At 43.9% G+C, this 21,718-nt stretch overlaps 2 protein-coding genes across 3 annotated transcripts in view; one reads left to right on the top strand and one right to left on the bottom strand.

Moving 5' to 3' along the window:
• Positions 1-65: 65 nt before the first annotated feature.
• On the top strand, positions 66-17,709 carry VPS28 (VPS28 subunit of ESCRT-I). Of its 2 annotated transcripts, none has more exons than XM_060776004.2 (10): positions 66-148; positions 1,706-1,791; positions 3,231-3,259; positions 5,102-5,139; positions 7,343-7,432; positions 9,560-9,665; positions 12,281-12,382; positions 12,674-12,727; positions 15,175-15,266; positions 17,216-17,709. In XM_060776004.2, exons 2-10 carry the CDS (start codon positions 1,755-1,757, stop codon positions 17,331-17,333), a joined length of 666 nt encoding a protein of 221 aa, XP_060631987.1. In that variant the 5' UTR covers positions 66-148; positions 1,706-1,754; the 3' UTR covers positions 17,334-17,709. The 2 variants fall into 2 exon arrangements, with proteins under 2 accessions (XP_060631987.1, XP_067323326.1); XM_067467225.1 differs by lacking the exon at positions 66-148 and adding an exon at positions 166-184.
• A 1-nt stretch (position 17,710) lies between these two features.
• The window catches only part of TONSL (tonsoku like, DNA repair protein), a 68,013-nt gene continuing 64,005 nt past the window's right edge, over positions 17,711-21,718 (bottom strand). Inside the window, exon 26 of the mRNA XM_067467224.1 lies at positions 17,711-18,426. Coding sequence (XP_067323325.1) covers positions 18,233-18,426 — 194 coding nt within the window. The 3' untranslated portion in view covers positions 17,711-18,232. The remainder of the gene's footprint in view (positions 18,427-21,718) is intronic.

Genomic DNA, 21,718 nt, shown 5'->3' with positions numbered 1-21,718 from the left:
TCCACTTCCAGGAAGGGGCGTGTCCAGAGCGCTTCGGCCTATAGGGGGAGGGGGCGTGGCCACGCAAAGCTATCACTGAGCGGCCAGCCGCCATTTTCCCGGAAGTCGGAAGAAAACAAAGGAAGGAGGCAGAAGGGCTTGGCGGCGGGTGAGTCTGGCGGCGCAGCGGAGGGCTTGGGACTGGGTCAGTGTTGACTCTGGCTTGCTTTTCCTAACGAGGGCCTTTGCATCCCTGGCTCCAGCCTTTCCCCTCTTTCTCCTCCTTCTCCTCAATGAGGCCTACTTCCAGAGACGTCAACATGGCGCCTGTCGTGGCCTTTCCTCTCAGGCTCCTTCTTTGGAGGCTTTTAAACAGAGGCTGGATGGCCATCTGTCAGGGGTGATTTGAATGCAATATTCCTGCTTCTTGGCAGAATGGGGTTGGATTGGATGGCCCAGGAGGTCTCTTCCAACTCTTTGATTCTATGATTAAAGAGCCTCCACCACACTCCGGGGCAGAGAGTTCCACTGCTGAACGGCTCTCACAGTCAGGAAGTTCTTCCTCATGTTCAGATGGAATCTCCTCTCTTGTACTTTGAAGCCATTGTTCCATTGCGTCCTAGTCTCCAAGGAAGCAGAAAACAAGCTTGCTCCCTCCTCCCTGTGGCTTCCTCTCACATATTTATACTCACATATTTATACATGGCTATCATATCCCCTCTCAGCCTTCTCTTCTTCAGGCTAAACATGCCCAGCTCCTTAATCCGCTCCTCATGGGCTTGTTCTCCAGACCTTTGATCATTTTAGTCGCCCTCCTCTGGACACATTCCAGCTTAGAGTCAATATCTCTCTTGAATTGTGGTGCCCAAAATTGGACACAATATTCCAGGTGTGGTCTAACCAGAGCAGAACAGAGGGGTAGATCTAGACACTATGCTCCTATTAATGTAGGCCAAAATCCCATTGGCTTTTTTTGCCGCCACATCACATTCCTGGCTCATGTTTAACTTGTTGTCCACGAGGACTCCAAGATCTTTTTCACACGTACTGCTCTCGAGCCAGGCATTGTCCCCCATTCTGTATCTTTGCATTTCGTTTTTTCTGCCAAAGTGGAGTATCTTGCATTTGTCACTGTTAAACTTCATTTTGTTAGTTTTGGCCTATCTCTGTAATCTGTTTGGCTGCCATTGCGCTTTTGGAGAGTAGTCACATAATGTTATGCTATTGCTCCCTCAACATTCTTGTCCTAGGAGTACACCCCCCCCCCCTTGTACAAAGGTTTGTTTATTTCCCTGTCTCTCTATGAGTTCTCCCTTTCAAATAGTTCTGCCCCATTTATCTCACCCTGAGTTTTTAAAGCATTTTATGTACATGCAGCCCGCTCACTGTCGCTATGTCTAGTTTACTGCTTTTTATGTTTTGTGTATTGTTTATATGCTTTTATGCTTTATACTTTAATGTTATGTTGTTTATTTTATTGCAATTTTTATCTTACTGTATTGTAATTTGTTGTTCGGGCTTTGCCCCATGTAAGCCGCTCCGAGTCCCCATTGGGGGAGATGGTGGCGGAGTATAAAGAAAGATTATTATTATTATTATTATTATTATTTATTGGCTGGCAGGAAAGGCCTTGCCACAGAAGCTGCTGTTTCAGGGATGGTGCTTCCATGTATGTATATATGTATGTATGTGAGCTTTCTCTGCAATTTCATTCTTCCTGCCACAGGTTCTCCGTATGTTGTGTGCCCAGAGCCGTATTGCAGATCGAAGGAAGCATGTTCCATGGAATCCCAGCAAACCCGGGCATGGGAGGTGAGTCCCAAAGTATCTGCTGTTTTTACTTCCCTGCTTATCCTGGAATATATCAGGACAGGACCTTCTCAGTGGTGGCTCTTCAGCTATGGAACTCCCTCCCCAGGAAAATTAGAGCAGCCCCCTCCGTCCTGACCTTCAGGAAGAAAGTGAAGACATGGTTGTGGGACCAAGCCTTTGGACAATGAGCCCCAGTGCAATAATGAATAACGCAAGTGACAACCAGAATGGCTCCTGGAATATGCTTTGGGATTGTGTGATATTAAGTAATTGTTTTAAGTTTGATATGTTTTAACTGTGTGATTTTAAAGTATTTGTTGTTTTATTCTATACTAACTGTCCCCTGCCACGCATTGCTGTGGCCCAGTCTGGTGATCTGGAAAATAATGTAATTAGAAAGTGTTGGTTTCTAATATATATATTTTCCTTATGTTTGTGGATAAATAGTATTTCTTGCTGTTTCTTTGTCAGTGTTGATGTGGAGAGTGTCTGGTTTGCCTACTCTGGAACAGGCAGCATATCATTGTCCTTCTTTAGGGGTCCCTTTCAAATCTATGATACTATATCTGTGTGTGTGAATCATATCTATCTATATCTGTGGCTGGATGGCTCTTTGTCAGGAGGGTTTTGATTACGTTTTCTTGCCCTGGTGAAGGGAGTTGGACTGGATGGCCTTAAGTATTTTCTCTTGATCATGGGGGTTCTGTGTGGGAAGTTTGCCCCAGTTCTGTCATTGGTGGGGTTCAGCATGCTCTCTGATTTTGGGTGAACTATAAATCCCAGTAACTACAACTCCCAAATGTCAAGGTCGATTTCCCCCAAACTCCATCTGTGTTCATGTTTGGGCATATGGAATATTCATGCCAATTTTGGTCCAGATCCATTATTGTTTGAGTCCACAGTGTGCTGTGTAGGTGAACTACAACTCCCACACTCAAGGTCAATGCCCACCAAACCCTTTTAGTGTTTTCTTTTGGTCATGGGAGTCCTGTGTGCCAAGTTGGGTTCAATTCCATCATTGGTGGTGTTCAGAATGCTCTTTGATTGTAGGTGAACTATAAATCCCAGCAACTACAACTCCCAAATGACAAAATCAGTGTTTTTGAGTGATGGTCACTCGTTGGCCTGATAGGTGTCTTGTGTCCAAATTTGGTGTCAATTCGTCCAGTGGTTTTTGAGTTCTGTTAATCCCACAAATGAACATTACATTTTTATTTATTTCAATATATGTATACATGGATCAAATGGGTGTGTTGTTTTGTGTGGTATGCTGGGGAAAGCATTTAATTATCGTTGTGCATTGTACATGAGAATAAAGTTATTTTATTCTAATCTGAAGGATTCGGTACACAGCTATGAGCAGGGGGAGGTTTGGGTCAGCTTTCCTTATGGTTTGAAGCTTCTCGCATCACACTCTTCCTTTTCTCTTGCCTTTTCAGCCCCAGCCAATAAGCCGGAACTGTACGAGGTAAGTAGCATTCTTTTTGTTGGGGCTGTAAATGGCAGGCAGTTCCCTCTTAATAGTATTGGGAAACATTCTGATTTTGTTTTGGTGGGGCGGGGGAGATATGTTAACAACCAGCAACATATTCTGCTGGACTCCATTTGTTTATTCTCTCATCTCTCTCTGAGTTCTCCCTACAATTAGTTTTACCCCTTTATCTCACCTGGAGTTTTTAAATTATTTTATGTGCATGCGGCCCGCTGAGGATGCTTGCCATAGATGCAGGCGAAACATCAGGAGAAATGCCTCTAGAACATGGCCATATAGCCCGAAAAACCCACAAGAACTGGGCCCGCTCTTTGTCATGTTTGGTTTCTATGCTCTGTGTAAATTGTTTATATGCTTTGATGTTTTATACTTTAATGTTATGTTGTTTATTTATTTATTTATTTATTTATTATTATGTATTGTAACTCGTGGTAAGCTGCTCCGAGTCCCTGTTGGGGGAGATGGTGGCGGGGTATAAAGTTTATTATTATTATTATTATTATTATTATTATTTTGTATTGTAACTTGTGGTTCAGGCTTGACCCCATGTAAGCCGCTCCGAGTCCCTGTTGGGGGAGACGGTGGCGGGGTATAAATAAAGATTATTATTATTATTATTATTGTCTCCACATCATGAGGAGACAGCAAAGCCTAGAGAAGACAATGATGCTGGGGAAAGTGGAAGGTAAAAGGAAGAGGGGCCGACCAAGGGCAAGATGGATGGATGGCATCCTTGAAGTGACTGGACTGACCTTGAAGGAGCTGGGGGTGGTGACGGCCGACAGGGAGCTCTGGCATGGGCTGGTCCATGAGGTCACAAAGAGTTGGAGATGGCTGAACGAATGAACAACAACAACATTATTATTATTATTATTATTATTATTATTATTATTATTATTATTTGCTGCCCTTAAAGAGCCTCACCTGTTGACCCCCAGATCATCTTCTACCTGATGGCTGAAACTTTGCTCTCTTCTAGGTTCTTGTGGGTTTTTTCGGGCTATAGGGCCATGTTCTAGAGGCATTTCTCCTGACGTTTCGCCTGCGTCTATGGCAATCATCCTCAGAGGTTGTGAGGTCTGTTGGAATTAGGACAATGGGTTTATATATCTGTGGAATGGCTGGGGTGGGGCAAAGAGCTCTTGTCTGCTGGAGCTAGGTGTGAATGTTTCAACTGACCACCTTCATGAGCATTTGAAGGCCTGGCTGAGCCTGGGAAAATCTTTTGTTGAGAGGTGTTAAGATGTGCCTGGTTGTTTCCTCTCTGCTGTTTTGCTGTTCTAATTTTAGAGTTTTTTAATACTGGTAGCCAGATTTTGTTCATTTTCATGGTCTCTTCCTTTCTGTTGAAATTGTCAATGGCCATTGAAATCCACAAGCATGTGGACAATTTCAACAGAAAGGAAGAGACCATGAAAATGAACAAAATCTGGCTACCAGTATTAAAAAACTCTAAAATTAAAAGAGCAAAACAGCAGAGAGGAAACAACCAGGCACATCTTAACACCTCTCAACAGAACATTTTCCCAGGCTCAGCCAGGCCTTCAAATGCTCATGAAGGTGGTCAGTTGAAACATTCACACCTAGCTCCAGCAGAGAAGAGCTCCTTGCCCCACCCCAGCCATTCCACAGATATATAAACCCATTGTCCTAATTCCAACAGACCTCACTACCTCTGAGGATGCTTGCCATAGACGCAGGCGAAACGTCAGGAGAAATGCCTCTAGAACATGGCCCTATAGCCCGAAAAAACCCACAAGAACTGAGTGATTCCAGCCATGAAAGCCTTTGACAATACTTTGTTCTCTTCTCTTGTAGGAAGTGAAGCTGTACAAGAATGCCCGGGAGAGAGAGAAGTGAGTCCCTTCCCCCTATGCTCTTTGTGTGTGTGGTAGTCCCACAATTTATGTCCCAGGATACAGTTTTTGCATAATCTAGAACCTTAGTCTTGGGTTGTTGTTATTATTATTAGTGTTTTTGCCTGACAGGTTGGATTGGATGGCATGTGTGGTTTCTTTCAACTTTACAATTCTATGGTCCTATCGTTAGATCATCCAGAGTGACTCTATGGTATTCAAAGCTCTTTATCTCACCTTTCCCCATGGTAATAATGCACAAAACCACCCTTACTAGCAGGTTTACATTTGGCCTGTGAGGGGAGGGTGATTGGGAAACTAAAACATGTTTTATTGCATGTATATGTTTTAACTATTATATAATTTGAAATGTTATATTTATTATTTGTATGTACAATGAGGCAATGCATTTTGCCATGATCTGTCAACAAGGGAAAATATCACTGCATTCATTTGACCGTGTAGAACAGACATGGGCAAACTCTGGTCCTCCAGGTGTTTTTGACTTCAACTCCCACAATTCCTAACAGCTCAATATACCTCAATATGCCAATACCGGAATTGTGGCGCAGCTGGCTGAGTGTCAGCTGCATTAAGATCACTCTGACCAAAAGGTCATGAGTTGGAAGCCAGCCCAGGTTGGAGTGGGTTTCCTGTTGTCGACCTTTGCAACCCGAAAGACAGTTTCATCTGTCAAGTAGGAAAATAAGGTACCACCTTAAAGTGTGGGGAGGCTAAATTAACTGATTTATGAGGCCATAAAGAAGACTCCAACAAAGCATTCCAGCAGGGAAGCATGCGGGGAATGTGGAAGTGCTTCATCAGCATCACAGATGGACGATGAAAGCGACAGCGAAGTTAAATAGCCTCTGTGTATGTCTGTATATGTTAGTATGTCAAAAATTGGCATTGAATGTTTGCCACCCAGGTCATGACCAAAAGGTCATGAGTTCGAAGCCAGCTCGGTTTGGAGTGGGTTTCCAACCAATTGTGTAGCCTGTTGTCGACCTTTGTAACCCGAAAGACAGTTGCATCTGTCAAGTAGGAAAATTAGGTACCACCTTAAAGTGTGCGGAGGCTAAATTAACTGATTTATGAGGCCATAAAAGAGATTCCAGCAAAGCACTCCAGCAAAAAAGCATGCGGGGAATGTGGAAGTGCTTCATCAGCATCACAGATGGACAGTGAAAGCAACAGCTCCCCTCGCGGCCATAAAAAAAAGAAGTTAAATAGCCTCTGTGTATGTCTGTATATGTTAGTATGTCAAAAATTGGCATTGAATGTTTGCCACCCAGGTCATGACCAAAAGGTCATGAGTTCGAAGCCAGCTCGGTTTGGAGTGGGTTTCCAACCAATTGTGTAGCCTGTTGTCAACCTTTGCAACCTGAAAGACAGTTGCATCTGTCAAGTAGGAAAATTAGGTACCACCTTAAAGTGTGGGGAGGCTAAATTAACTGATTTATGAGGCCATAAAAGAGATTCCAGCAAAGCACTCCAGCAAAAAAGCATGCGGGGAATGTGGAAGTGCTTCATCAGCATCACAGATGGACAGTGAAAGCAACAGCTCCCCTCGCGGCCATAAAAAAAAGAAGTTAAATAGCCTCTGTGTATGTCTGTATATGTTAGTATGTCAAAAATTGGCATTGAATGTTTGCCACCCAGGTCATGACCAAAAGGTCATGAGTTCGAAGCCAGCTCGGTTTGGAGTGGGTTTCCAACCAATTGTGTAGCCTGTTGTCGACCTTTGCAACCCGAAAGACAGTTGCATCTGTCAAGTAGGAAAATAAGGTACCACCTTAAAGTGTGGGGAGGCTAAATTAACTGATTTATGAGGCCATAAAAGAGATTCCAGCAAAGCACTCCAGCAAAAAAGCATGCGGGGAATGCAGAAGTGCTTCATCAGTGTCGCAGATGGACGAGGAAAGCGACAGCTCCCCTGGCGGCCAGAAAAAGTTAAATAGCCTCTGTGTATGTCAGTATATGTTGTATGTCAAAATTGGCATTGAATGTTTGCCATATATGTGTACACTGTAATCCGCCCTGAGTTCCCTGCGGGGTGAGGAGAAGGGCGGAATAGAAATGCTGCAAATAATAAATACCTATGAGACACCTGGTAGGTGGGCCTTCTCTCCCAGAAGGACCTCCTTTTCTCAGGACCTCCCTTCCTTCCTTCCTGAGGGATTCTGCTTCCTTCTGCTTTCAGGTACGACAACATGGCGGAACTCTTTGCCGTGGTGAAGACGATGCAGGCGCTGGAGAAGGCCTACATCAAGGACTGCGTCACCCCCAGCGAGTGAGTGAAGGGCAGGGAAAGGGGAGGATGGGATGGGGTCTCCAGGTACAGGCCTTGTTATAGGTGTTTGGCAGGTATGGTCAACTTCAGCCATCCCTCCAGGTCCCACAATTCCTAATAGTCAGGAGGCTGTTGGAATTGTGAGAGTTGAAGTCCATAACACCTGGAGGGATGGCTGAAGTTGACCCATGCTTGCTAAACACCTGCAACATGTCTCCTGCATTCAACATCACTGGACATCATGACTAGAGATGATGGGAGTTGTGATACAGTAAAACCCGGAAGGCTGTTGTGTTTTACCAGGAGAGTGGGTCTTGGATTGAGATAACTTGTGGATGTGATGACGTCTCACTTTAAAAACCCCTTTCATCTCTTCCCAACCTCAGAGCCACAAGTGCTGCTGAGTTGCAATTCCCATCATCCCCACTCCACATGGCAGATAATCAAAAGCGATGTGAATTGTCTTACCATAATATAGAATCATAGAATCAAAGAGTTGGAAGAGACCTCCTGGGCCATCCAGTCCAACCCCATTCTGCCAAGAAGCAGGAATATTGCATTCAAATCACCCCTGACAGATGGCCATCCAGCCTCTGCTTAAAAGCTTCCAAAGAAGGAGCCTCCACCACACTCCAGGGCAGAGAGTTCCACTGCTGAACGGCTCTCACAGTCAGGAAGTTCTTCCTCGTGTTCAGATGGAATCTCCTCTCTTGTAGTTTGAAGCCATTGTTCCATTGCGTCCTAGTCTCCAAGGAAGCAGAAAACAAGCTTGCTCCCTCCTCCTCCCTGTGGCTTCCTCTCACATATTTATACATGGCTATCATATCTCCTCTCAGCCTTCTCTTCTTCAGGCTAAACATGCCCAGCTCCTTAAGCCGCTCCTCATAGGGCTTGTTCTCCAGACCTTTTATCATTTTAACCTAATAAGTGGGTTAAAACCACTGGTGGCTATTTATATAAATTATGCTATGTTACAAAATGTGAAAACAAATTCTGTTCCTGGTTTGAATGTTCCTGGCAAACATTCAATGCCATAAACACACAACATATATAGACAGAGACACAAAGGGTATTTAACCTCCCAGCTTCATGAGGGTATGATTTTGAATTCTGGCCACCGGGGGAGCTGTCGCTTCTCCATCTACTTGTGACACCGATGGAGTACTTCCTCATTCTTTTTGCATGCTACTGGAGAGTTTTATGGCATTGTAAATTAGTTAAATATAATATATTGTATATATATATATTTATAATATTATAATGTAACAAACATAATACTACTATTAGTATTACAATATAATGGTGTAGTACAATATAGTAATATATAATACTGATATTGTACTATGCTAATAATTTAATATATTGTATTGGGAGCCCCCGGTGGCGCAGTAGGTTAAAGCACTGAGCTGCTGAGCTTGTTGATCGAAAGGTCGCAGGTTCGATTCCGGGGAGCGGCGTGAGCTTCCACTGTCAGCCCTAGCTTCTGCCAACCTAGCAGTTCGAAAACATGCAAATGTGAGCAGATCAACAGGTACCGCTCCGGCGGGAAGGCAATGGCGCTCCATGCAGTCATGCCGGCACATGACCTTGGAGGTGTCTACGGACAATGCTGGCTCTTCGGCTTAGAAATGGAGATGAGCACCACACCCCAGAGTCAGATATGACTGGACTTAGTGTCAGGGGACTACCTTTACCTATGTATATATATCTTGTAAGCCCATCTGAGCCTCCTTCGGGGTGATAAGAGCGGCATATAAATGCGATAAATAAATAAATAAGCCTCCCCGCATAAGTGGTACCTAAATTTCCTACTTGACAGATGCAACTGTCTTTCGGGCTGCAAAGGTCGACAGCAAGCTAGACAAATGGCTGGAAGCTCACTCTGAGCAGGGCTGACTTCAAACTCATAACCTGTCAGTAGTGTTTTTAATGCAGCTGACTTGCAACCAGCTGTGCAACAACATAGGAAATTTGAGGTAGCTTAGCAAGTGTTCTGCACTGATGGGTCAGCCATCCCTTTCCACCTGGAGCATGGCATCTCTGGAGAAGGAGGGATGCGCAACAAGAAGCCTCTGTGGTTGGGCTAGCCTTGGGGCCTTCCTCCTCACCCGCTCCTTGCTCTTCCAGATACACCGCAGCCTGCTCTCGCCTCCTTGTCCAGTACAAAGCTGCCTTCAAGCAGGTCCAGGGCCTGGAGATCAATTCCATCGATGACTTTTGCCGCAAGTTTCGGGTGAGCAAATAGCGTCCATAGTTAATGGAGAAGGGGGGGGGGGAGGTATGGGTCTTGGTTCAGAGAGAAACGTGTAATGTAAATAATAAGGGTGATGACGAGGAGGAAATGGTACCTTTCCAGAAGCAAGATCAGGCATGGACCAACTTGGGTTCTCCAGGTGTTTTGGACTTCAACTCCCAGAATTCCTAGTAACCATAGGGATACTTCATCTTGTTGATGGGAAGCTTCCCACCAGAGTGAAAATCATCTATCGGACAGATGGCAAGCTGTTTAACCTCAGCAAACTGGTCACAACGTCTGTATTAGAACTCCAGTATGCTGATGACAATGTCGTCTGTGCGCATTCAGAAGAAGACCACTTTGATTTATTTACAGTATTTATATACCGCCTTTCTCCGGATTTGAACTGTGACCTGTCGGTCTTCAGTCCTGCCGACACAGGGGTTTAACCCACTGCGCCACTTGGGGTGGATGAGCTCCCTCTATCAGCTCCAGCTCCTCATGCGGGGACATGAGAGGTACCTCCCACAAGGATGATAAAAAACATCAATTCACCCGGGCGTCCCCTGGGCAATGTCCTTGCAGACGGCCAATTCTCTCACACCAGAAGCGAATTGCAGTTTCTCAAGTTGCTCCTGAAACAACAACAAAAAAACCCAAAAAAACCCGCCTTTCTCACCCCCAGGGGGACCCAAAACCACTCTTGGTCCCCCTAGGGGTGAGAAAGGTGGTATACAAATACTGTAAATAAATAAGACCTACAAGCCACTCTGAACACCTTCTCAGAAGCATACAAGAAGCTCAGCCTCTCATTGAACATTGAGAAAACCAAAGTGCTGTTCCAGCAGTCACCAGCCAATCCCTCTCCAATGCCAGCGATACAGATTAATGGTGTAACATTAGAAAATGTGGACCATTTCTGCTACCCTGGCAGCCACTTCTCCACCAAAGTCAACATCGACACCGAAATACAACACTGCCTAAGTTCTGTGAGTGCAGCATTTTTCCCAATGAAGCAGAGAGTGTTCGAGGACCGGGATATCTGTAGGGAGACCAAGGTGCTTGTTTATAAAGCTATTGTCCTCCCAACCCTATTATATGCCTGCGAGACGTGGACTGTCTACAGACGTCAACATTGAGACTGAAATAGAACACCGCCTGAGCTCTGCGAGAGCAGCATTTTTCCGAATGAAACAGAGAATGTTTGAGGACTGGGACATCCGTAGGGAAACCAGGGGGCTTGTTTATAAAGCTACTGTCCTCCCAACTCTGCTATATGCTTGTGAGACGTGGACTGTCTATAGGTGTTGCACCAGTGGTTCTCAAACTTGGGTCCTCAGATGTTTTTGGCCTTCAACTCCCAGAAATCTCAGCCAGTTTACCAGCTGTTAGGATTTCTGGGAGTTGTAGGCCAAAAACATCTGGGGACCCAAGGTTGAGAACCGCTGCGTTACACGCAACTCCTGGAACGATTCCATCAGCGCTGCCTCCGGAAAATCCTGCAAATCTCTTGGGAAGACAAGCGGACAAACGTCAGCGTGCTGGAAGAAGCAAAGACCACCAGCATTGAAGCGATGGTCCTCCGCCACCAACTCCGCTGGACCGGCCACGTTGTCCGGATGCCCGACCACCGTCTCCCAAAGCACTCCAAACTCAAGAATGGAAAGTGGAATGTTGGTGGACAGGAAAAGAGATTGAAAGATGGGCTCAAAGCCAACCTTAAAAACTCTGGCATAGACACTGAGAACTGGGAAGCCCTGGCTAATAATATAATGTAATAGAGAGAGAGAGAGAGAGAGAGAGAGAGAGAGACGTGTCAGAAGTCGCTTCTGGTAAGAGAGAATTGGCCGTCTGCAAGGACGTTGCCCAGGGGACGCCCGGATGATTTTGATGTTTTTATCATTCTTGTGGGAGGCTTCTCTCATGTCCCTGCATGAGGAGCTGGAGCTGATAGATGCTCCAGTCCCCACCAGACATGTCTGTGACGCTGGTGGGACCGAAAGCAGTGCCTCCCCAGTAGATCTTAAATTACGAGGTGGAACGTAGAGAGAGAGAGATACGTTCGGATAAGTAAGCTGGGCTGGAGCTGTATAAATAAATTGAGCGCTCCTGCTGGAGGTCAGCTGTGGCCAGCAGTGCTGTTAAATTTGAAGAGGCACAAACGGAGGGCGAAAGAGAGAAATGTGCTAAGAGGAAGGTGCATCAAGCTAACCCCGACCGGGACCGCCTTCCACCTGGAAACCGATGTCCTCACTGCGGAAGGGAGAACATGCAGGTCAAGAATAGGGCTCCACAGTCACCTACGGACACTACACTTGGAGGACCATCATCCTCGGACTACGAGGGATCGCCTCAGTAAGTAGGGGAGTTGGAAGTCCGAAACACCTGGAGGGCCCAAGCTGGCCCATACCTGAGCAAGATGCAACTCTAGCTTCTGTTGTGTTCTGGGCAAAGCTCGGTTCTCTGGATGGAAACAAGGGAAGAATTGTAGTTCTACCTCTCTGTTACGAAACGGAGACGGGTCTTGCTTCTTCCTTTTGGGTTCGGGGCCTTTTCTTCCTGGAGAATGCTGCCTCTGGTCCTCACCAGGTTTCCTGTTTGCCTCCTTGCAGCTCGACTGTCCGCTGGCCATGGAAAGGATCAAGGAGGACCGGCCAATCACCATCAAGGACGACAAGGGCAACCTCAACCGCTGCATCGCAGATATTGTATCGGTACGTTTTGGCGGGGACACACACACACTGTGGCTCTTACCAAAATTCCCTGAAAATCTGAGAGCTGGGGAAATAGTTCTGAATCGCTGCGTATCCTTGGCAGCCAAGGAAAGCTGCTCTCTCTCAGCCTCAGAGAAGCTCAGCTGCAAACCTTCTTTAAATCAGTTTATTTGATTGGGGATTCACCTGTTAGAATCCCCTTAAAGGCACATCGCAAAGGGCCAGAATTGTGGGGAGCGATTTTGCTTCTGGCTTTGACTAAACCAAGGAATGTTTTCTTTGCATTCCCAGCTCTTCATCACCGTGATGGACAAGCTGCGCTTGGAAATCCGGGCCATGGATGAGGTAAGTCGCTGCAAGGAAGGGTTGCATTGGGGCAGCTACAAAACAACCTGAACAGCTTTGCAAATTAATGTCCTTGTTGGGTTGTATGGCCATGTTCCAGAAGCATTCTCTCCTGACGTTTCACCTGCATCTATGGCAAGCACCCTCAGAGGTTGTGAAGATGTGCAGCTGTTGGCAAAACAAGCCAGTGCAGAAGCTTTGCAAACTGATGTCCTTGTTGGGTTGTGGTAGGTTTTCTGGGCTGTATGGCCATTTTCCAGAAGCATTCTCTCCTGACGTTTCACCTGCATCTGTGGCAGGCATCCTCAGAGGTTGTGAGGACCTCACAACCTCTGAGGATACCTGCCTTAGATGCAGGCGAAATGTCAGGAGAGAATGCTTCTAGGACCTGGCCATACAGCCCGGAAAACCTACAACAACCTAGTGATTCCAGCCATGAAAGCCTTCGACAATACATTGATGTCCTTGTTGTTACTTTATTGTAGGCATGACCAAACCTGGGCCCTCCCTCCGGGTGTTTTGGACTTCAACTCCCACAATTCCTATTAGCCTCAGGCCCTTCCCTTTTCTCTCTCACCCTCTTAAGCGGAAAAGGAAAAGGCCCGTGGCTGTTAGGAATTGTGGGAGTCAAAGGAGGGCCAGAAAAGGCCATAAATAGGAGACTCTATGTGATACGTTCCTCTATCCTGGCAAATATCTGCTTCTCCACCTTTGTTTTTGCTGTCGTTCCCAGAGATGAAGTTCTCAAAATTTTATAATTAGCAGAGGGGAAAACCCATTATTAGCATGTTTACTTGGATCTAATGCTCACCTTTTTATCTAAACAACATAGCCAAAGGCTGAGGCGGGCAGCAGAAGCACCAACATGCAAGGGGAAGGTGCACATCAGAAAGGAAGCTTGCTCCCTCCTCCCTATGACTTCCTCTCACATCTTCATACATGACCTTTATCATGTCTCCTCTCAGCTTTCTTTCTTCAGGCTAAACATGCTCAGCTCTTTAAGCTGCTCCTCATAGGGCTTGTTCTCCAGACCCTTGATCATTTGAGTCGCCTTCCTCTGGACGCATTCTACCTTGTCAGCTCTCACGTATTTATACATGGCTATCATGTCTCCTCTCGGCCTTCTCTTCTTCAGGCTAAACGTGCCCAGCTCCTTAAGCCGCTCCTCATAGGGCTTGTTCTCCAGACCCTTGATCATTTGAGTCGCCTTCCTCTGGACACATTCCACCTTGTCAGCCCTCACGTATTTATACCTGGCTATCATGTCTCCTCTCAGCCTTCTCTTCTTCAGGCTAAACATGCCCAGCTCCTTAAGCCGCTCCTCATAGGGCTTGTTCTCGAGGACTCCAAGATCGGGTAAATCAGCTCTTTGGTCCGTATAGCCCCGTACTACGACTGGTGGTCCCTCTGAGGAGCCTTTGCAGTCCTTCATGCTCCCGATTATGATGATTACTGTATATACTTGAGTATAAGCCCCCTTTTTAGGCTGGAAAAGCTCCTCTCCGCTTATACTTGAGTCAAGGTTATTTAGTATTTTACTTTGTTATTAGTATTCGTTTTATTACATTTATTATTTTACTTAATGTGTTATTATTATTATTATATTTACAGTATTTTACCGTATTATTATTACATTTATTATTTAACTATTATTATTCTTATTATTGTTACATTTATTATTTTACTCTATTATTCTTGGAAGGATACGTAAGCACATTTACATTGAAGAAGGTCAGAATAATAGTTTAATCAGAGTTGGACAGTCTGATCTTGAATTACATTTTATGTAAATATTCAAAACCATTGAACCTGCTGATTCCTCAATTAATATAATTTTATTGATATCTATTTTTATTTTGAAAGTTACCCATAGCGGCTACATTTCTCACCCTCGGCTTATACTCAAGTCAATCTGTTTTCCCAGTTTTTTGTGGCAAAATGAGATGCCTCGGCTTATATTCGGGTCGGCTTATACTCGAGTATATACGGTATTTACATCCTGCTTTATCTCTCCCAAAGGAAACTCAAAACATACAAATGCACAAACTTCAAAACAGACTTAATCATAACAGTATTTTTAAAAATACTAAAACACTAAAACATATTGACTTTTCTCAGTCAGCAGGCTTTATGGCCAATGTGTTCTAGCAGCATTCTCTCCTGACATTTCGCCTGCATCTGTGGGTGGCCTCTGCAGAGGATCTAGTCAAGCAAGTGGAGTATCTATACTTGTGCAATGTCCAGGGTGAGAGGAAAGAACAGTTTGTCTGTTGAACAAGAGCATAGGGTGCAATTAGCAAGCTTTTGGGATGTACGTGGTGAGTGGGATCCACCCATTAGCATGTGAGTGGGTATAATCCACTTTTCTGGGGTTGGTTTGGCCAGCAAGTGAGTCAATAAGGAGGGGTCTTCCCTCCACTGAGCTCACCTTCCCTCTTCCTCCTCAGATCCAGCCGGACCTCCGGGAACTGATGGAGACCATGAACCGCATGAGCCACTTGCCCCCCGACTTCGAGGGGCGGCAGAAGGTTAACCAATGGTAAGTGTGTGGCTTCCTCCTGGAAACACGTGGTCCCTGCTGCCCACAAGAGATTGCCCTTGTTTTTCCTTCTCTTATGTAATTCTGATGATGTTGTCGTTGTTTGTTGTTTATGTTTTGATTTTATTGTTGTAATATGTTGTCCAGGCTTGGCCCCATGTAAGCTGCTCTGAGTCCCCACCGGGGAGATGGTGGCTGGGTATAAATAAGGATTATTATTATTATTATTATTATTATTATTATTATTTATTGGGCACCTGAGCTTTCTGCATTTGTCAATATCACGTCCTGTGAATGCAAATGCGAGTCCCGTTGACACCTGGAGGTGTTCTTCCCTGTTTTTGACTCCTGGTGGTTTATGTTAAATGTCATTGTTATGTTTTATCTTTTATTTTTTGGCGTATCTTTATATTGATTAGGTTATTGCAGTATATTTTGCATTTTATGTTCCCCTGTTTGCATTGCTGTGGTTTTGTAAGCTGCCCTGAGCCCCTTTGAGGAGATGGGGCGAGATAATAAAGATTATTATTATTATTATTATTTTACTGACACCACAATATTTTGTGTGTTTGCACTATTTGAGTGCTTTTGTGAGAGGGGTGGTATATAAATATGGTAAATAATAATAATAATAATAATAATAATAATAATAATAATACAGCATATAGATCTCTTTTGCTGTGACATTGTGTTTTTGTGTCAGTAAAATAATAATAATAATAATAATAATAATAATAATGACATCACCATCATGTTGTTTGCTGTAACATACTGTGTGTTTTGTGTCAGTAAAATAGTGATAATAATCATGTTGTGTTTGGAATAATAATAATAATACAGCATATAGATCTCATTTGCTGTGACATACTGTGTTTTTGTGTCAGTAAAATAATAATAATGTCATCATGATGTGTTTGAAATAATAATAATAATAATACAACATATAGATCTCATTTGCTGTGACATACTGTGTTTTTGTGTCAGTAAAATAATAACAACAATAATAGTCATCATCATGTTGTGTTTATAATAATAATATAGCATATAGATCTTGTTTGCTGTGACATACTGTGTTTTGTGTCAGTAAAATAATAATAATCATCATGTTTGAAATAATAATAATACACCATATAGATCTCATTTGCTGTGACATACTGTTTTTGTGGCAGTAAAATAATAAGTCATCATCATGTTGTGTTTGAAATAATAATAATAATACAGCATATAGATCTCATTTGCTGTGACATACTGTTTTTGTGGCAGTAAAATAATAAGTCATCATCATGTTGTGTTTGAAATAATAATAATAATACAGCATATAGATCTCATTTGCTGTGACATACTGTGTTTTTCTGTCAGTAAAACAATAATAATACTAATACTAATGATAATCATGTTGTGTTGGAAATAATAATAATAATAATAATAATAATAATACAGCATGTAGATCTTATTTGCTGTGACATACTGTGTTTTGTGTCAGTAAAATAATACTAATAATAGTCATCATGTTGTGTTTGAAATAATAATAATAATAATAATAATAATAATACAGCATGTAGATCTCATTTGCTGTGACATACTGTGTTTTTGTGTCAGTAAAATAATACTAATAATATTAAGTCATGTTGTGTTTGAAATAATAATAATACAGCATATAGATGTCATTTGCTATTATTATTAATAATAATAATGTATTTTTGTGTCAGTAAAATAATAATAGTCATGTTGTGTTTGGAATAATAATAATAATAATACAGCATATAGATGTAATTTGCTTTGACATACTGTGTTTTTGTGTCAGTAACATAATAATAGTTATCATGTTGTTTGAAATAATAATAATAATACAGCATATAGATCCCATTTGCAGTGACATACTGTGTTTTTGTGTCAGTAAAATAATAATAATAATAATAATAATAATAATAATAATATTCTTCTTCCAGGCTGCAGACGCTGAGTGGGATGTCGGCGTCGGACGAACTGGACGACTCGCAGGTCCGGCAGATGCTCTTTGACCTGGAGTCGGCCTACAATGCCTTCAACCGCTTCCTGCACTCGTGAGCCGGGCCCCGGTGGATCTCTTGGGGCCCCAAAAGTCCTGCTTTTTGGAGATGGCCACATGGCAGGAAGGCTAGCCCTTCGGCAGCCTGAAACCCCCCATTGAATGTACACCTGCCCCTTTGCCCCTCGGTCTCCCTCCTTTTGATAATGAGGGATATGTCTCACATTTTGTGACTCTTTCACTCGTTCTTTCATTGCATCGTATCCGTGTCCACAGTCGTGACAGGGAGGTGGGAGGGAAGGAAGCACCACGGGGGGCCAAAGTGGCGCTTTCAAGTATTTATTTGGGTCTTGCATATATTTTTTTGCCTCAGGGAGGCACCCCCCCCCCCTCCAATTGGGCCAAAGCAAATAAATCCTCTTTCTACCAGGCGAAGGAGAGGCGTGAGATGCATTTTATTCCTTTCCAAACAAGGGAAAGGCACAGGAAAAGGTTCCAGTGAGTCTCTCCTTTCAGCGTGACATTTTCCCCGTTGCAGAAGCGGGAAAAACTCACGTCAAGAGTCCCGTCGTCGTTCTCTCTTCTCTTATAATCCATCTACAGCAAGGCTAGAGAGAGAGACGGTGGCTGAGGTTGCAAGGAAGGGTCAGATTCAATAAATATGGAGGGATACAGAAGCACGAAGACAACAAGGTAAGAGTACAGAATCCTGCCCCAGTTGAGAGTACAATCCCAGCCTCTCTCAGAGTTCAAAAGGGGGAGGAAGTGGGTCTTGCTGGGCTTTCACCATCGGAAGAGGCATCTCTCTGCTGATCTCTTTCCTGGATCAATCACCCTGGACGATTCAGGATTGGGTGAAGTGGCCCGAGGCCTCTCCCTCCGTCTCGCTGACCACTCCACCCATATGTGGCCAGAACCGGGGTTTTGGTTCATGTCCAAGTGGTTCTTGTCCAAGCTGTTAGGGGCAGTGGTAGAAGAGCTTGTTGTGCCGCGTGATGCAGACGAAGGCGCTGCCCTCGGTCCCCGGACACAGCTCGGGCGGCTCCCGCAGGTCACTCCGGCTCAAGTGGCGGCTGCAGAGCTGCAGTTGGCGGACGCTGGACGAGAGCTTGGTCCAGGAGGCGGAGTCCACGGGGCCCTTCGTGGCACAGCCTGAGAGAGGAGGAGGAAGCAACAGAATCAGAGTTGGAAGAGACCACATGGGCAGGAAGAGCACCATCAAAGCCCCCTTGACAGATGGCCATCCAGCTTGTTTAAAAGCCACCAAAGAAGGAGCTTCCTCTAGACTCTGAGGCAGAGAGTTCCACTACTAAAAATCAGTGGGTGGCCAAAACATTCTGAAACTTGGGTTGTTGTAGGTTTTTTCAGCCTATATGGCCATGGTCTAGAGGCATTCTCTCCTGACGTTTCGCCTGCATCTATGGCAAGCATCCTCAGAGGTAGTGAGGTAGTGAGGATGCTTGCCATAGATGCAGCTGAAACATCAGGAGAAATGCCTCTAGACCAATGATGGGCAACCTTTTGAGCTTGGTGTGTCAGTACTTGCCAAAAAAACAAGCATAACTCGGGTGGGGTGTCACTTCGAGAAAAAAAACCATAATTTCATGATATTTATAGTTTAATAACAAAAATATATTATTGTAATATATGACTGTATTTAATAAACCAAAAACTAATTATTTAACTTTTTCTAAAATGCCATATATCTCGACATTATAGAAAAATGCTGGTGTAGGAGCCGAGGGTGAAATGCCCTTCTTGGGATGTGGCCCCATCTTCTCTGTATGCGGCCGCATGCGACCGTGTCATCGAAAATGGCTACGCGTGTCAGTGCTGACACACGTGTCATAGGTTCGCCATCATGGCTCTAGACCATGGCCATATAGCCCGAATAAACCTACAACAACCCAGTGATTCCGGCCATGAAAGCCTTCGACAATATTCTGAAACGTGTGTTCCAAGTTTCATCCTGATAACTGTAAAAATGTCAGAAACAATCCTCACAATTTCCCCCATTGCCACTAATGAACGAATCTTCGGATTACGAATTGGAACGGGCCCCCTCCGAATCTTTACGAATTGAAGCGGGGGCCGTCCAAGTCTCCGAAACGAATTACTAACCGGATTTCAGCTGTTTTGCACACCTTTATTTGCAATCTCAAGATATCTATCTTAACTACGTATCTATCTGCATATCTACCTACCTATATATCTATATGCATATCTATATAAATAAAAATGTAATGTTTGTTTGTGGGATTGACAGAACTTAAAAACCACTGGACGAATTGACACCAAATTTGGACACAATACACCTCTCAGGCCAATGAGTGACCCTCACACATAAAAACACTGGAAAACACAGCAGAAGAGACTTAAAAAGCAAACAAACAAACAAACATACATACAACGCATGTGCAAACCCACACATATATACACATACACAAATATATACACACATATATGCATATATACACACAAAACATACACAGAAAGGGGGAAGGAAGGAGGGAGAGAAAGGAAAAGAAGAAGGGAAGGAGAGAAGGAATGAAAGGTAGAGAAGGAAGGAAGGAGAGGAAATAAAATGGAAGAAGGAAAGAGAAAGGGAAGGAAGGAAGAAAGGGAAGGAAAGAGGGAAGGAAGGATGGAAGCAAAGAGCAAAGGAAGCGAGGAAAGAAACAGAGAAGGAAGGAAGAGGAAGGGAAAGAAAAAGAGGGAAGGGGAAAAGGAGGGAAGGAAGGATGGAACCAAAGAGCAAAGGAAGCGAGGAAAGAAACAGAGAAGGATGAAAAGGGAAGGGAAAGAAAAAGAGGGAAGAAAAGAGGGAGGGGGAAAGGGGAGAAGGAGGGAAGGAAGGATAGAAAGAATGAAAGGTAGAGAAGGAAGGAAGGAGAGGAAATAAAGTGGAAGAAGGAAAGAGAAAGGGAAGGAAGGAAGAAAGGGAAGGATGGAAGCAAAGAGCAAAGGAAGCGAGGAAAGAAACAGAAGGATGAAAAGGGAAGGGAAAGAAAAAGAGGGAAGAGGGAGGGGGGAAGGGAGGAAGGAGAGAAAGAGGAAAAGAAGAAGGGAAGGAGAGAAGGAATGAAAGGTAGAGAAGGAAGGAGAGGAAATAAAGTGGAAGAAGGAAAGAGAAAGGGAAGGAAGGAAGAAAGGGAAGGAAGGATGGAAGCAAAGAGCAAAGGAAGCGAGGAAAGAAACGGAGAAGGAAGGAAAAGAAAAAGAGGGAGGGAGGGAAGGGGAGAAGGAGGGAAGGAAGGAGAGAAGGAAGGATGGAACCAAAGAGCAAAGGAAGAAAGACGAAGGAAAAGAAAAAGAGGGAGGGAAGGAAGGAAAGAGAGAAGGAAGGTTGGCCGCAGCAACGCGTGGTGGGTACAGCTAGTCTAATAATAATATTAATAATACATTATTTATAACCCACCCTCTTGGGACTCGTATCTATCTACATATCTTAATTAACTACATCTCTATCCATCTATCTATATATCTATCTACCTCCCTATCTACCGCATTGAGTCGCCTGTTAAGGGCTGAAAAATGCGGTATAGAAATGAAGCAAATAAATAAATAAATAAATATCTATATATATCAATCTACATATAAACATCTATATTTATTTAACTACATATCTATCTCCATGTCTGCCTATCTAATGATATATGTATCCAACTACATATCTATCTATCTAACTACATATCTATCCTTGAACCTATCTATCTATCTATCTATCTATCTATCTATCTATCTATCTATATATACACCTACATATCTACTTATCTAAAGGTAAAGCTTTTCCTTGACATTAAGTCTAATCATATCCAACTCTGGGGGTTGGTGCTCGTCTCCATTTCTAAGCCGAAGAGCCGGCATTGTCCATAGACTCCTCCAAAGGTCATGTAGCCAGCATGACTGCATGAAGCAGTGTTACCTTCCTGCAGAAGCGGTACCTATTGACCTACTCACATTTGCATGTTTTCAAGCTGCTAGGTTGGCAGGAGCTGGGCCTAACAGCGAGAGCTCACCCCCGCGCTTGGGTTTGAACCGCCGACCTTTCGGTCAGCAAGTTCAGCAGCTCAGTGGTTTAACTTGCTGCGCCACCAGTGGGCCCTCTACCTACCAGCCTACATATCTATCTCTATTATATCTCATATCTATTAACTATATATCTATCCAATTATACATCTATCAGTCTGCCTACCTACCTATTTATTTATTGATAGTATTTATATACTGTATACCTATCTACATATCTATATCAATCTACATATCTGGGTTGTTGTAGGCTTTTTTGGGATATATGGCCATGTTCTAGAGGCATTCTCTCCTGACGTTTCGCCTGCATCTATGACAAGCATCCTCGGAGGTTGTGAGGCCATAGATGCAGGCAAAACGTCAGGACAGAATGCCTCTATTTATTTCTTTAGAGGATTTCTATACCGGCCTTCTC

This window comes from Anolis sagrei, chromosome 4 (assembly GCF_037176765.1).
Source record: "Anolis sagrei isolate rAnoSag1 chromosome 4, rAnoSag1.mat, whole genome shotgun sequence".
Taxonomy (NCBI): domain Eukaryota; kingdom Metazoa; phylum Chordata; class Lepidosauria; order Squamata; family Dactyloidae; genus Anolis; species Anolis sagrei.
The sequence above is the reverse complement of the archived record's forward strand: the minus strand, read 5'-3'. Positions and strand labels throughout refer to the sequence as shown.